The sequence below is a fragment of the Acanthaster planci genome, linkage group LG11, assembly GCF_054643075.1.
Source record: "Acanthaster planci isolate LZ-2023a linkage group LG11, COTS_SCS, whole genome shotgun sequence".
In the NCBI taxonomy this organism is placed as follows: Eukaryota; Metazoa; Echinodermata; class Asteroidea; order Valvatida; family Acanthasteridae; genus Acanthaster; species Acanthaster planci.
In genome coordinates, this window is record NC_141787.1 from 11114456 (window position 1) to 11131848 (window position 17393).

General features: G+C 40.0%; 2 protein-coding genes across 2 annotated transcripts in view; both read left to right on the top strand.

Moving 5' to 3' along the window:
• Positions 1 to 5494, top strand: part of LOC147797466 (uncharacterized) — a 153753-nt gene extending 148259 nt beyond the window's left edge. Inside the window, exon 11 of the mRNA XM_087143499.1 lies at positions 5489 to 5494. Within this exon, the coding sequence (XP_086999625.1) occupies positions 5489 to 5494 (6 nt within the window). The remainder of the gene's footprint in view (positions 1 to 5488) is intronic.
• Positions 1 to 17393, top strand: part of LOC110984815 (uncharacterized) — a 339182-nt gene that overhangs the window by 204007 nt on the left and 117782 nt on the right. The gene's annotated exons all lie outside the window — the stretch shown is intronic.

The following is a 17393-nucleotide window of genomic DNA, read 5'->3' on the forward strand; positions in this document are numbered from 1 at the left end:
GATTGGACTGCACGGGGGCTGTCTATGAAGTGGTGTGTTTGCGCCAACTGTTTTTAACCTCTGTTTTATTTGCACAGTCTTTACTAACCATGGAAATTTTATCCGAGCGCGAACTTGTTGGAGAATGAGTATCTTTTCTCTTGAAACTTTCCATGGCATTTGCTTTCTAATACGTGTGCATTCAGGCTCCACAAAGCTTACAATCCGTGGCTGTGTTTGGTCAGCTAACTATTTACAACTTGAGTTTAATTCATGGACTGGAATGCAGTGGTGTGGAAACTGCTGTATGCGCTGTGAGGCTATTAACTCGTTTTTGTCTTCTGAACACACATGCACCCACCCTTTCTCTGAAGACCTTTGCTTCCGGTCTTTGTGTCCTTTGTTCCTATAAATGTAAAGGTCCTTATCGTTGTCCTTTTGTTGTGCTTTTGTTTCCCGTGTGGGTTTTTATTCCTGCTGCACTGCTTGTTTCCACTCTGCACTGTATTTTTCTGCATGCACTTGGTCTCTTGTTTCAAGCCTAGTTCAATTCCCAGCAGAGCCAAATAGTTGCTAGCTGATATTGCAAAAAGCATACATGGCGTACGTCTCCAATAGAAAGATGGAACTGTAAGTTGACATTGATATTTGCATCGCAGTGTCACCCTCCACTTGGGGATAATATAGCTAGTTTTATGATGAAAGTACTGAGCGGTGACGCAGCAAATATTGACAACCATGGAAGTGCTGATGTGACATTTAATGCTCTAATTTCAAAATTGGTAAAGTTGCTAATTTCTAGCACTTTCAGTTTAGTCGGTTAACTCCCAACGCGTTTGTCAAATCCCTAAAGTCCTCCCAACTGCGTGAAACCAATGGAAAACAGTTTGCATACAACGTTGGCTATGCTGTTTGCAATCCTGTCGAATCCACTGAAACTAGAGGCATTAGTGAATAATCTTAACTTTGAAGGAACACTGTTATGCATAGTAATTCTACCTAACAGTCACAAAAAGTGTGCTGCCAAAATCCGCTGAAGGATTTGGCCAGAGTCTTTGGTTTGAGCTGTCTTAAAACTTCGGTATTCACGTATCTGGCAGATTACTATAAGGTAGACAGTGGAGGATGATCATAATTGTTATTGTTCGAACATAAACAAAATGCACAGGTGCATTTACACGAACACATGTAAGATGCCCGTGCACCCTGTAAAAGCATGTGGCCCACTCGGTTCGACCAAAGTATGGGCAATTACACACGAGTATATTTAGTGGAAAATCCCGGACCGATTGGGAAGTATTTATTACCGTTTTTCCTTTGCGTTTCATGGAAGTACCTCTTTGTCTTAATTCACGGGCTTTGTTTGATTTCCTAAAAATCGTGGGCGCGGCATCTGACTTCAGCAATCATTTCAATTTAATCCCAAACAAGTCGTACATGTTCGGAAGAAATGCACAGAGCATAATTTGGAGCTCACTGTCGCTCCTGACTATTTGGATTCATTTGACCGAACTAGATCCAAGACAAGCATGTCGTATTGTACATAACAGATAAGAAAATTTTCTCTATTAATGAGATAGGTCTACCTCTCGGGGGCTGGGCCTTTTTTCCTCTCAATAATCAATCAACTTTAGATACTCTGGATATCGTTTAAAACGCACAGTGGGTCCAGTGACATGACTTGCAGTGAAATGTTACCACGTAGTGATACGTGTGTAGTCTATAGGAGGGACAAAAGCAGAAATCGCACACATATTATTTCATTGCTCTCAGAAAAAAAAAGTAAAAATGCCAATGATGAGACTTATTTCTGGGTAATTTGAAAGCTTATGCGTTAGTATGTGAAAGGAGTAGTGATACTTATTATACAGTTAGGTGTCATAGTCGTTACCCCCTTAAGACCATCACAAGACGCCATCAGACCTACACAATGACAAATTAAATGACCTGAAAAGCATTCATTTGTCATTGTTCACCCTTTCACTTGTGTATGGTCTTGTGATGTAGTCTGGAGAAATCAGAGATGATGTAGCTTATTTCTAGCGTTTTGCGTGCTACTGATACCAGTCACATGTAGCAACCAGACACTGTGTTACCTTTCGAAACACTTACACGGCTTTGTTACGTAAAAGGTCTAATGGCCTCTACTGCCTAGGCCGGTTCGGCAACGGTGTTATTTATTTTTGGGGAGGCCCAGATTGTTTTCTAAAGAGATTTAAATGGATTAGTAGGTGCCCTTTACGTTTGTAGCTATAAATCACTGCAGATAAGTATACCCAGCAAGAAATGAGACCGAGGGGTACCCCCAACATGTCCAATCCCTATACACATTCCAGACTATTGTTACTTAATTCATCCCCCCCCCAAGATGTCTGAAAGGAATTCCCCAGATCCCTGCGAGACAATGACCAACACAAAGCAGGGAGGTTCTCTTCGTCTCATACCTTGGTGCATATGTAGATAAGAATTTCAAAAGAACTTCAAGTACTTGTTTTCCTGGGGGATTGACACACACGATTGGAACATACATAAGGTACATTTAAAGCTCCTAGTCCCACCAGGGAAAAAGCCCAGACTTAAGCATCCTGCAGTCTACCCAAATCAAAGAGACTCGCCCATTCACCTGCCGGACGTGATATTTGACAGACCGTGGCTAGCTCTGGCAAGCCTTGGCTTCAGCTGTGTAAATATCCCATGGGGTCACGTGGCGGAGTTGTTTAATCACATTCCACGAATGTTCATTCCCCTCGCTTAGTTGGTGTGCATGCGCACTGAATCCATTATAGCGGCTGAAGCAAATGGCTCTTGGCTCGAGCAGGTAGACCCCAAAGGTAATTGATCAAAATCAAGCTCAGATGAAGTTGTTTGCCCTTCATTTCCATGCAAATTAGAATTTAAACACTCAAAGTCCTTTTTGCTAACTTGCACACAGTAAAATCCATTTTCTGCCAAATCTTTGCCCGTCTTTGTCACATACTTCCAAAGTAACAGAGACAGAAGTTGGAAGTTAAGCCAGCATTGAAAAGGGATTTTTCAGTTTTGCCGAGTTTTTCCTGACGTTTCTCTACTTGTGAATGGTGAGGAATATCATTAACACTCTAATGGGAAAGCATCATTCAAGAAGGAAACCGTATGGATGAAAACGGAGAATTTTTGTTTGTGCGTTTTAGTCGGACAATTTGACGTGACTGTACGTATTCATGCAATACAGTAGGTCAACTCGCATCCAAACGCACTCGTATCCAGGTGTGTGTATGTGTACGTGCGCACCATGCCCCAAATTCGGTCATCTCATATTTGACCGCTGCCAAGCTCAATGAAGAAATTTGAATCTGAATGAAAAACGAACCGCATTTCAGACAAAGGGCTCTCAAGCTTGAAAAAATGAGCTGATAGATACAAAATATTTATCAGGCTTCTAGACAGTATCACGGATGATCTGAGGGAAATTCGACGAAAGTGTGAAAATTAGGCACTAAATAAGGTTAAAAAAACACGAAAAATAACAAAAATGGGTCCCATGAAAAACGAAGTGAATTTTAAAAACGGCTTTCACACAAAACCTTATTTCCTTTCTTTCATGTGTCTTTCATGTCTTTCAACTTATTTGAAGGTAAAATCGGCAAAATTGTAAAAATTACACGTAGGTAAAAAAACAACATAATTTTTCATAACTATACTTTGTCGTAAAACTGACATTTTACACTTTATTTGATTACTTTCCAGCTATCTTTTTACAAGAAGCTATTAAATATCTCCATTTGGTAGAGTCTTGGCAATTTATTCACACACGAAGTCTTCGAGGGAAATTGTACAAATCCCTCACGGGGTCACCACCGATACACGTCGTCTGCTAGAATAATTTTCGTCTGGCCGACGAAATGCATGTAAATGCATGTACAGTCTATGGGGACCGAACATACGTGATTCCCAAGGAACTTGGCTAGAGGGCGACGCGAATATTTTGTTTTCCGGCTAATGGGAATCCCCGAAATTAATTAAAGGTGACTAAATTAGGCTGTTCAGCATGAACAGAGGTAGGCAAACACGCGAGTTGGTTGCATTTGGCCGTAATTTGTTTTTTAATTAAGAAATTAGCAAAAAAAACTAGTGTGTAGAGGCCATTGAGTTGACCCAAGGTTTAAAATCTGTCATTTGCATTGATCCAGAAATTACGTATGCTTCTTAGTCCCTTTCCTGATGTACTGGTAGCAATTGTTTAGTGGGTTAATCTTTATTCTGGTGAATGTTCCTGTTAAACTTTGTTCCCAACAGAAACTACACACCTTTCTCAAAACCAATTTTGTCCCCACATATTTTACTTGTGTTGTTGGCAATCCTTTGCAGTTTATGTTTGTCTTCTTTCTTGAGGCTTTAAAGCATACAACACAGACATTAATAAAGCCTGGTTTCCATGCGATTGTAACGACCGCCGACTCATGCAAAACATCAAGACACAGTCCCAGAACAGACGCCACGTGACGTTATTATACCCCAAATATCAGAAAAAATGGCAGCCAAAACTCGGAACGGTTTTATGTAAAATGTATTTTAGGTGGCAATACTACCCCTTGGAGCCAAATTGATACTTCAGTCTGATGTATTTTGTTTACGGTCAGCTTTTTATTGACAATTGGGGCGGTTATTAGTAAGGAGGAAATGGACATGAGTCGTTCCAAACGAGAGAAACGTCATACGTCTGTCATGTCAGAGTGCGTATCTCTAAGGCCAATTCAGCGACTCACCACTTACAGTCGGATTTTGATCCATCATTCCCTACTGTTTGCGTTGATGTTTGCGTTGGTCAGGTTGATGGTTTCCTTATCACTGCGCATCATCCTGGACTGATCCGCGACTCTCGCTGTGTCTTATTATGTCGATATAGAAAGCAGGCTTTACACTTTCTATGACAGGTGTATAAAACAGTTTCAACATTGTGCGTGAAACATTAAATGAAGAAATTTAACTCTTGCAGTGTACGACTTTGGAGGCCTGTTTATATTGTGAAAATTATCTTGTTCCAGAGACCAGGCATATGACAAGTGTAAACAGTTGAATCAGCGTTGCTGACTGCTCTGGTGAATTGAGATTACTCACATTTGTCACAATAAAGTGGTAAACAGGAGATTGTGTGCCCATTCGAGAAAATTTAGGCGTCAGTGACAAACGGTGGACAGTTTGGACCCTGCACAACGAAATCCATCACAGTCTTCATTCAAATTTTCCAACATGAAAAAACTAAAGTTGCCAGCTCTAGAGTAAATGCCTTATCAAAACAATAAGCATCGCTGTCCTTACGGGTATACAAGTATACTCCTATATAGAGAAAGGCAGGTTGAGGTTAAGCGACTTGAGCAAGGTCACAACACGTAGCCAGCTGTTTGATATAAACGCCTGATCCTGTAACTAGGATTTATAAGAAAAAAACTACACTTCCTCATAAATAGCAATTTATCACAATCGCAAATGAGATCACTTTTTTCTGCATGTTTTCTCGTTTGTCTTGCAGAACTAATTGGCGATGTTTCCTATATTAAATTATTCTCCTTAGGACAAATATGGAATGACTTTGCCCAAAGGTGTAGTCACTCTACTACATTTTCATTATTGTACCTCGGGTAGAGTTCATCCTTGAAAAGCGGTGTAGCCTTATATTCTTTTAAACGAGTAAATAAATAGATGTGTGATACATTGGCCATTCCTTTCGCCAGCTATTTAAACACTTTTTGTGCAATTTGTCTCATCTATCTTTTCAAATACTTTTATATCTGTGTCTTCTAATTGACTTATTGTAAACGGCATGCTCAGTTTCTAATTTCCATGTCATACTTTTTGATAAATCATAAACCTACCAAATTGAGACTCTACCCGAAGATTTAATTTATCATGGATACTAAAATAATGCCAAGAAAGAGTCATTGTCTTATTTTTACTGTACAAACCTATTCTTACATACACGTACCTTCCGAAAGGACAGAAAAATAAATTAAAAATGTATTTACAGTGAGGAATATTTCAGTCCTGTGTTACTACTACAACAATTTAGTTTATTAGCCTAAATCTACCGTAGGCAGTAAGGCACAATACCCTGACGTCGGCCAGGGGCCGACGTGCATTGCCTAATGCAGTGCTAGACTAGGTATAAAAGCACGATCACAATGACAAATCAGTCCATATATTATGAAGCCACAGGAAGTCATCTTACCATGCCAAATACAAAGGACCGTTTTTTTACGTGGATCAGGGTCGCAGTCAGTAAGCCCAAAGAAGGTTCACTCTTTCCGTTAGGTGGGTTCTGCTGTCATTTAGTTAACGAAAGATAACTGACCGCAGTCTGCAGTCGTGCGAAACAAACAGGCTGAAAGGTAATACAAAGGCTTGCTAGCAATTGTCAACCAAATCACTTGCGACTTCAACAGTTACAGTATTAAGCCAACCAATCACCTTTACAGTTCGGCATGATAACATTGCAGCTGTTGTTTCAGCTGGTACAAGGGCATTACGAGTCCAGATTTGTTTGTAGGACGCCCGTGGTTAGTTTTGTATGGTCCTTTTTGAGCACGGACGTCATATAAGCGGCCATTTTGTCGTAACGAATAAAAAGCCCACACAATGGCCTGACAGCTGTTGTTAACCATATTCGATCGTGGCGTCAAAAGTTACAATGATATGAGAACCATCTGTCACCTACAGATTTGGCACAATTAAAACGGCTACCGTTGGCTTTAGGTGATAAAAAGGCACTGTGCGTCCATTAAAAAAAATGGCATCCGTAATGTGAATGTCGCTACCGTGTTTTTGCTGTGCAATCGTTGTATATCCGTACCCGTACACAAAGCTATTGAACAGGATTCATTTAGACCTCAGATATCGAGAAAGTTGAGATGTTGCACGTAAATGTAGTGCCTATTGGGGTGTCAGGATGAGTAAAGGAGTGGCAACTGAGAAAGCTTTTTCTACAACCTTGTCCCACCTACAAAAACGTATCAGGGCTGTGTGCAGTTTTTTCGATTTTATATTCGCGGGGGAAAGATTCTATCTCCACGCAGCGAGTTCTACGCTCTTGATTTAGCGCCTAATAGATGTCCCGTCGTGGCGAATACCTCAACCGTCTCTTTAGTCCTATCATGGAGGAAGGACACAGAAGGAGTTAGAACATGCCGGGCTATAACATCTGGCCATTTACCGTTTGCTGGCATGTCTAAAGCCAGAGCGCAGCGAGCACTTGCAACACAGTCTGTTTCACAACTATAAGTCCCCTTTGTATTGTATTATCGCCGCGGCAATTTTTCGCTGGTCATCCTCATCCTTTAAACTTTGTGTATTGAACTATAGGAACTTGAATATTCATGTATTCGTTGGTGTTTGGTATGATTTCACAAGAACATCAACTCCAATGCACCGACCTGCTATTTTACTGATCATGGACTGCCCTACGTCAAATAGTGAATGCCACTTAAAATCATGCCCCCAGCCCCAAAGACCCTTTAATGGCATTTAAATTGATTTGAGGGTGTCCCTGGGTGTCTGCCAATGCCTACCAATAAAAAAAAACGAGAAAAAAGGTCATAATAAGGTCACAGTACCTTTCTATCCATAAGAGGGGCCCACCAAGTCAACAAAAATTTGACACCCCCCCTACAACATGACACAACCCGGACAGCTGTCTAGACAGCATCAGAGAGACCGACAATTGATGTATGGCGGGCTCTGGCTGGCCAGGGCAGCCTTTGTGTAAAAAATCCCAGAGAGAGTGCAGAGAGATTAGTATGTATTCCTATGGGACTTAGCAAGAGGCTGGCTCTGGCTGGCTCTGGTGAAACTGATACCAGCCAAGGGGAAGTCCCTACCTCCAATGTGACTAAACTATGTTATTCAGCATCGGGAGAGGTAGGATTAGATGTAAGGTCTTCGCATTTGGCCGTAAAAAAAATTAATTAAAAAAATTAAAAATGGCCTTCAGTTGTTGACGGAGGGCGCTCTGCCCAAGGTTTTAACGCTTAGTAGATTTTCTGTTTTATTTGAATCGTATTATCACGTTATAAATACCAAAGTGTATTTTTTGAGGTGTCATGGGTACTTTTTGTGATGGAGTAGCACATTTTGTTCCTTATGAACTTCTTCTTGATGACAAAGTAGGTCTGACGTTGGGTTTTTTCTTTCTCAGATTCAAGAATCTTACATTACATTGGTGTATTTATGGCTTTTTATTCTTTTCCCTTTTAGTGATATTGCAAACATTTTAGTTCTTGGGAAATCCTACAAATTCGTCACAATTCACTGAATTTTTTGCCCATCCCCAAAAAAGTGTGTGGGGGGCATGATTCATAGCCCAATTCCCACCTCAGAAAGTGGGAGGATATACATCCCCCGAGATTTACACTCATGTGATTACAATGTCCTGGCATGAAATTTTTCTGAAACTCTCGGATAAGCACCGAGAATACAGTGTTATTTAATTAATATACGACGGTGTAAGGGCAAAACTCAAAATGCCCTGGCTCAAAATGCCCTTACATCCTTGTGTTCCACACAAACCACTTAGAGTAAAGGGCGCTTGGAAGGGCGAAGGCATGACGTATTTTCAACTCCTCGCTCATTGGATGAAGTTCATTGGATGAAGGTCAATATGAACATTTTCTCTAAGGTTTGCTGTCTTTGTTTTTTTTTTCTTCAGATAAAACAGCACGAAAGGAGACCGGCTTAAATACGGCAATCTCGTGCCCACAGGAAAAATCATGGTTGTAAAGTCTTTACAGAGCACTGAAAATCCCGCTTTAATTTTAAACTAATAGCAAAAACGATTTAATGAGATTTTCTGGGGGAAAAATGAACAAAGACAAAAAACCTGAGAGAAATGATCAAAATCGCACCCCGTACATTTGCAACGGTCAACCGTTTCAACCCTTCTTGCCGCCAAGGCCATTCGTACGCATGAGTGCATTATTATCAATTTTTTTAATGAAAATGTCTATCGATGCGGCGACGCTGCTTTTTTTACATCTGGGTTGGATTGTACAGACAATAAGCCTTTTGCGAGTTAACTTTGACCCAAATCTGGTACACCGAGTTCTTTAAATTCACGTGAACGTAACAACTTGAATTCTCCGTACCAAAATCACTGTTGTTATACCTCATGATTCGGGGCAAGCTTTTGTTTAGTAAATAAGAGACGCCTTGCAACAATACACTGTTCTCAATGGATAAGAAAGACACAAAGGAACCAGTTCATTCCAGAGATGGTGGTCACTACGCGAAATCTATCCCCAAATCATGAGGTATAGCTATAGTGTCTTTAGTCTGGGGAATTCAAATCGTTATGTTTATGTGCAATCAGATAACTCAGTGTACCAGATTTTCTTCAAATTTAATTCGCATATGGTTTATTGTAGACACACGTTGTCGAGTCACGGGACATGACCAGTTTAATTATGATTATAAGTTGACAACAAACAACTTCGTATCCATAGTCTGCTACCATCGTTGAACATCCATCTCGTCGGGTTCCGTTACCCGGAGGAAAAGATCGAGCTGCCCGCTAAACGGTTGAGGCAGTGCAGCAACAGAGGGCGCTGTTGCAGCTCGGGTAGAGAAAAAAAGATCCACGCGCAAGCTTGAGATCGACAAGCGCTGACCAGAAACGAAGGACATTTTTTTGCCCTTAACATTCGAATACAGGTCAACAATTCCACGTGCGCTCTGAAAGGATATGTGGGGATTAAGGCACAACACAAGATGACTTACGCATCCACAATCGTGAGTATTTTACGCCAAAAAAACTTTTTGTTTATAAGTTATAATATTTTGATCGTTAATAGCTCAAATATAGCTTCAAATTCTGCATGCTTCTGTCGTATCTTGCAATGGCGGCATGTCGGACGCCGCAGCAAGAATGTGTAATTTACCTCTCCGTAGTGTCAATAGTCCACGAATACTAACTCACCCGTGGTGGGATATTAACTCGTTGCAAGAAAGTAACTCGTAAAAAAATTGTATTCATGTGGCTCCTATACGCATATGTATGATCCGTGTTCGCTTCACCCGGCCGCCCCTTCGTTGCTTCCTTTTCGACACCAGGAGGAAGACTGCCTAATAAAAACGGGCCTGCCCCTACTCCCCTCACCTCAGAATTTACCGTACACGGGGGGAGGGCCGGCGGCAGCCAAGGACGCCTTAGAGCAGAGATTTTCATGGAGAGAGTTGCGATATGTGTGCTTCAAATTGTTGCAACAAAGTGGGGGAATATAAAATTGCACACAGTAGCTACATGCTGCACAGCACACATTAAAGAACGATTAATTTGGTTCAAAGGTCTGAAGTTGGTCTCTCTATATACAGCTCTGACTTGGGGCGCTCTCTGCACCACTGCCATATTTCTTTAGTATTTACCCTAGAATATGTGATTATCAATGTTTCTTTTTAGTTCCCCCTTTGAAATCGAACACGGGGTCATTTTGAAGCTTATTTAAATGTACAAGTCAAGATAGAAATAAATGTAGAGAACAATTACACTTGCCAGGTGTGGTTATTTCAACTGAACATAAATATCTGAAAAAAAGTTGGATTAAAGTTGTTCCAAACAAGACCTGTCGCAATCATGCATATTTTTCAGGAAAATATGGTACCCTAACATTTTCATGGAAAGGACAAACCTATTGATTATTCTATCTTGAGTTCAAATGTAAAGTGTGCTTGTTTTATTCAAATTCCCCCAAACGTGTTTAACATGCATGAATATATACAAAAGTTACTTTCGGACATTCACCATTATTATAAAACAATTAAAATTTGTAAAGAAGCTGTTTCTTTTGAAACGAAGCTGAATTAAACCTCGTGGCCGGAGGTTATTTTATTTGTAGCTTGTGAATTTCTATCTCTGGTGCATTGTCGATTTGTTCTTTTCCCCTGAATTTCATTGGTGGATGGGTTTGCGTCGTTCTGATTTGAATGTGCCTAAGGAACCTATAGCCCTGACAGGGTTCTGCCCAGGATGGTTTTAGTGCCGGCAGGACTATCTAAGCGGAGCGCCACCATCGGTTGATGCGGAGCGTACCAGAAAATGTTTGGAATCTAAAAGCCCCCAGATGGCCGGAAACAGCACTTTCTGGGTGTTTTCAGCTGTGTATACACAGCCTAGAATTAGGGATCTCATGTCTGAAATTTCTGAAATTTAATAAAAAATTTTGAAAATTTGTAATTTTGGTCAACTAGGATGAGGTGATAATTTTAGACGGGCAATTGAATTAGAAAAAAAAGAGTAGAAATAAATATTGATTTTATTCTGTAAATCCCTTAAATATTGAATTAATTTCTATCTCTATGATGTCCATAATTTTTCATTGCAATTCAAATCATTTTTCATTTTTTTTTGTGTGTTGAAAATAAGGTGAAACATGCAAAATCTTGGCGGAATATTTTCCTTATTTTCTTTGTACAAAAGTTCGTACAGTATGCATATGGGATAACGACATTCATAAATGTGTGCAGGGGTTTTCTGAACAGTCATTTTAAAGTCTACAAGAACATAATGTAGATTGGCCATTTGCTTTTCTGACACATTTGGCCATGTGTCACGTGCATACTGAGCGCGTGTATCTTGCCATACGGAAAAAAAGGCAAAATCATGCTGTTACTTTTGAATAAAAAAATTGCGGAGTTAATATTTTCACCGTGGGATAAACAACAATTAACGAATGCAGTGCGATCGTTGGTTTAAAAAACGATCGCAGTGATCGTTTTATGCAACATCGAGCAGAAAATACATGTACCGAATGTTGCTAACCGTGGTCGGCGCGGCGAAAAACAGTCACGGTCGATTGTCAGTTTTGCAAGTACATGTGAAATTGTTTTTCTGCCAGATTTTTAAGTGTTTAAACGAAGTGTGAATGGGGTCATTTACAATTTTGTCCTTCTGAATGTTAAGCCAAATTTTCTTTTCAAGTTGTGGAACTGGGTAAAATGCGGAACTGGACAAACAACGCTGTACATCATGGAGAAGGGGTTTTCCGATCTTCGCGCACTGAGAGCGTTGCATATGCAAGCCTATGTGTGACCTTCCAACCAATGGAAAGATTCGTTACGCACTATGTACACGTGCATTGCGCGTAACAAAGCCTCCTATTGGTTCATGTTAATATTTGGTCCAGATATGTTGCATATGCACGAACGTGGGTGCGCAGACGATATGCATGGCAGTGCAAAGTGAAATTTACGAAGAAATTTTACGGTTTCTTCACGATCTTCATATCTTCACGATCGATCCCTCGACCAAGATGCTATTTTATTTGGGTTCTTATCGGGAAAACGTGCCGGTCGGAAAAGTTGATTTGGCAGATTGTGGCGGTCGGGCCCGACCGGCGTCGACCGGCAGCGGCAGATCCCTGCCCTGAGCAGTTCAGGCAAATTATTGCATATTTTTGCACTACTCAAAGCGAAACTTTAAGCATAACAGTCCTTTTTTTGTTAAAGGGACTTTCAGTGCATTATAAGCTGACTGTTTTGTTTTGTGCGTCTGTGCACATGGCGTAAACAGATTCTTCGTGTACATAGAAGTTTAGAATTTTTAAGACAAGAATAACCTTTTTGTAGTTAACCCTTTCAGAGAATCATACCCAATTTAGTGTGGCAAACATATCCGCTGTAGGGGTGAGGAAGGTACATTTAAGGATTATCTGTGCCGCTCTTTTTAACTATTTTTGGAGGATAATATCATCAGATATGAACCTCCCTCCCCATACTTTACAGAGTTCTAAAGGTAGCATAACTAAGCTAATGTGTGCAGGCTGCCTTGTCCAACATAAGTAGGAATCCTTTTTAATTAACAGACCTAGTTTAGACGAGACTGTTTTTCGTACGTATTTAACTAAGCGTTTTTAATACTCTTTCTTGACAATAATTATCAGCAAAGTACATTTACAGTACAATAATATCCACTACACCGTATCAAAGATTATAACAGTCACTTCTGTCTAAGCTAATTTTTATTTATTTATTTATTTGTTTTGTTTCGTGTAAATCTATTGAGGGCTCTTAACTGTCTCGTGGTTTGGGAGGGCTGTTGAAGAATTTGATGCCACGTTGTAAGTGTGTTTGATCATCAAGTCAATTGCAGGTTTGATATGAAATACCCTTGATGAATATGGCTCACTGCTTTGAGGACCTAAGTACACAGAACAACTAGTGACTGATCAAAATAAAAATAAACCAATTATACAAATTCAATAAAGAAATGCACGGTTTTACTCAATTTTGTTATTGTCTTGCTGGCAATGTTACTAAAATCATGTATTTTCAATATATAAAAGTACTTTTTTCGAGCAAAACTTTGATGCAACTCTGAGTTAAGTTTAGGAACTGTTAAGTTTTTAAATATTTGTTCGTAAGTTTAAAGCTGAGTTTCGTAAGAATTCAAAATCACAGGCACTACTAATCTGGATGGCTGTCTAACATGGGGTCAGGTGCTGTATCTAGCTCTTGTCTTCTTTGGTTTTTTCAGTTATCTTTTACCAGCGTGTTGAAACCAACATCGAACATGATGCTTGTACTTTCTTCACTGCTAAAATCTAAGGATGTAGAGGCATTGTATTTGAGACATGAACATTTCTCAGTGCTTTTGTGACTTATTGGTCAAAGGTTTTTGACAGGGTAAATGACATCAGTTACTTTTCTGTTGCCAGAGGAAATTGGAAGTGTATTGGTCGCGTTTTAAATTAAAGCGCTTGTCTGAATCCCTTCTAAGTGTATCAATGCTCTATTTTATGCCTGGTCGAGTGCTTGTAAAGACGTTTTATCATACAGTCCACTGTTTGGTGTGAAAGTAACCATCAATGTCTTAACTTAGAATTCCCTTCTTTCTAATATTTCAATTTTCAAAGGGCTGATCGATACGTTAACTTTTCTCACCTTATTTCCCTGTGGTTGAGAAGAATATCATCTGGACGTTTTGCCGTTGCCACCGCCTTTATAAGGTACAACAAGAGTGGCTTTATCAGAGCTTTGCCGAGCACTCATTTGATATTTTCATTGTGAATGATAACACACGTCAACACTGAACGTGCACGAGTTGATTGGGACAAGGAACCCACAACGCTGGTGTGTTTATAAGTTGTTGCTGTGACTTATTTGATCCTTGGCAATATCGCGTGAGAGATGTAAACCGTTCTCAACGCACTGCAAGGGTATGCAAGGACGCTAAGAATGTTTTTTGTCTTTCAAATTTTGTTTTTAACTTCTACTTCAAATTCGGTTTCTTTGATGAGGACATTAAGCATCTGTGCCTAAAGGTAGACTTGGTTTTTCTCCTAGTCGCAAAGTTTCCCCTTAACTCGAAAGGTTTAGAGTGGGGACATGAGATAATGTCTCCTAGAGGAAGGTAGGCTTGGACAACACAGGCGGCCCTATTTTTGCAACACATTTACCAACCTTCCCACGGCGATAGTTAAAGGCACTTATAACATTTTAGGGCGGATTAGCAGATACCCCGTACCATAGGAAAGGGCATGGAATGAACTTTACAGTTTTTCCAAATTTGCCTGAATTTTTTACAAGAAACGATGGTTTGGTTCGGTGAGCATGCGCTGTCATATTAACACCGATGAACTTTTCCCCTTTCATCTTTTCATTAATAACTAAGGCAACATTTTAATGTTCTACACGTTTATTTATATAAAAAAAGTCAAAGGGCAGTTAAAAAGGCTTTAAAAGGCTTCTATTGTACACTTTGCTGTGGTTGCAAACCAGATATTAAGTTGTCTTAATCAAAAGGAAAAAGCACTCTCACTCTAAAAAATCACAAAAAACAAGCTTGTCAAAATTAATGGTCAAGACACATATCCCATTAAACTCATTTACTCGTGTTTCGTTGTCGTGAGACTTACTATTGCCTTCATTATTCTCACTTTGGAATTTTTAGAGATGATCAGAATCCATTGCTTTTTTAAAGATAATGCCCACACAGGTGAAAATTGATTGCAAAATGAAGCTTTTTAGAGGGGCCCGCCTTGACCAATATTTTAGAAAATGCCAGCTGATAGTCCCTGTCCTTCTTTTTCATAAGCCCTCCCATCCACGCGCCACAAGGTACTGTTATTTCAGCATTCAAATCTTTGTTTAGTCTGCACATTTGGGCCCATTTACTGGCTTACCACCCTAAACACCCAAGTGAATATATGGCCTGAAAAAAAGACACCTGATGGTCCCATCGCGCGTACACACATCGCATGATACAGTTTCGGTTCTGATTACAGTCGACCTTGGTAATAAAAAACACTTTTATGACGAAATACTGTAATAAAGAGCAGTTTCGAGAATCGTAAGTTCTTGTATACTTATTTAATTTTTTTATTGTCCTATTCATTGTATGGTTTCACAAAGTCCTGGTTATATTACAGTACATGTTATTGTCAACGTGTCTGGTCCCTGCAAGTTTATAACGACTTTCTTTGAAGGCTAAAACCTAAATGCCCATACCAGCGAACCTGGGCAGAAGCTGAAAAATTTGCTACTGTAAAACAACTTCTGGTCCAAATTTAGAAGGCACTATTGTGCACTTAAACGGCGCTTTGTGTTTCATTTTGAGTTTGACACAATTCGTGTTTGACGCACTAAGCTTGTATCCCCCCTGCACAGAAAAGAATCTGTTGCCAGGGCAAGCATACACTTTCCAAGCATATTGAGATAGAGCGTGTGCAAGGTACCGCAGCTTGCAGTGCCCAACAACGGCGAGATCAGATGTCATATAACGACAGGACTGATGGCCTTAACTGGCTCTCTATCTCTCTCTCTGTCATCGAGAAGACATTTAATATAACTTGTGCAGTCCCTGACCCACATAACCAGCACCTGCTTTTTCTTCGAATTCAGTTGTTGTTTGCCCATTGTCCCCTCGTCTGCCCATTCGTCCCCTCTTGCATTCTTCGTTCAATATCTTTTGTATTGCTTGTTTTACTTTCATGTCCATGATTGGTTAGACATTTCTGTTCTGTTTTGGTCAATTAAACAATAATATTAATAACAGTTAGACAATTTGATGCATTATCTACCGATCTAGTCTATATTATTGCGAATTAGTGCGCGTTTTACCCGCTGAAGTATAAAATGAACTTGTTGGTAAACATGAATGGTCAACTGCGACAGACTGATGGACGGAGTGTCAAACCCAGTTTGATGTGGGAAAATTGTTGATATCTAGACTTAAAGGCACTAGTTACCCAGGAGTGTCTTCTAGCCTGGAGGAAGGACACAGAAGGAGTTGCAACTAAGGTACTTCAAAGTGTTCAATGATGGTCGCCGCCGAGTCAAACGAATAATAGCAAACATTTCTAAAATGCTTGATTACTGCCTGTATCTCAGCATTTAAATACAAACTATCGATATGACCAAGAAATGGAGAGAGAAAATTCCTGATTGTAGACCTACTTTTGCCATCGTCAATAAACTTTTTACATTTTGATACACTGTTCCATTATACATGCAAAGTTTGTAATTTTATTCTCCTCCATCCAATACACATCAGTGTTCAAAGACTGGGTACGAATTTGGCTACTACTGGCCAACAAAATGTTCACTACTGCTGGGAGGCTACGTTCATTAGGAATAAAATGCGCTATTTCATCACAGGCAGTGATTGTGAAATCTCCTAAAATACGCGTTTGTACAAATGCCATAATAAAAACGATTTAAATAAAACACAAACTCTTGAAAAAACGGGTTCTTTATTCCAAAATAACTCCAGAAGAAAGAGTTCATTAAGGCCAATGACTGCACATATAGATTTAGGGCACACAGCATAATGCAAGCAACTGTGGAAGCATTAAATTGATGTCATGAGATCGTCCAAGCACCAGCAAAGCCATAAATGTTCAATTTCCTATACCTCAGTACACAAAGTTTTATATACTAGGCAAGATATGGGACGGAGGGGTACCCCCTTACCCGTCCAACCACTATACATACTGTTGACTATTGTTACCAAATACATCCCCCTAGAAGTCTGTAAAGAATTCCTGAGAGTCTGATCAAACAATGACCAATACAAAGGCGGGGGGGTTCTCTCTGTCCCATATCTCGCTTCAAATGAAGTTTTAAGGATGCAGATTAGCATCGACAAAGTGCGGCGTCGATCATATGGTACAAAGGGGTTTCGTGATTGTGAAACTGATGTTGCGTAGCAGGCGTTCGCTGCGTTATGGCTATGGACATACCAGGCATGCCAGAAAGTGGTAATTGGCCAAATGTTACAGCCTGGGCAGTTCAAACTCCTTCTGTTATACCCAGCAGGAAATGAGACCGAGGGATACCCCCCAATATGTCCAATCCCTATACACATTCCAGACTATTGTTACTTAACACATCCCCCCCCCAGATGTTTGAAAGGAATTCCCCAGATTCCTGCGAGACAATGACTAACACAAAGC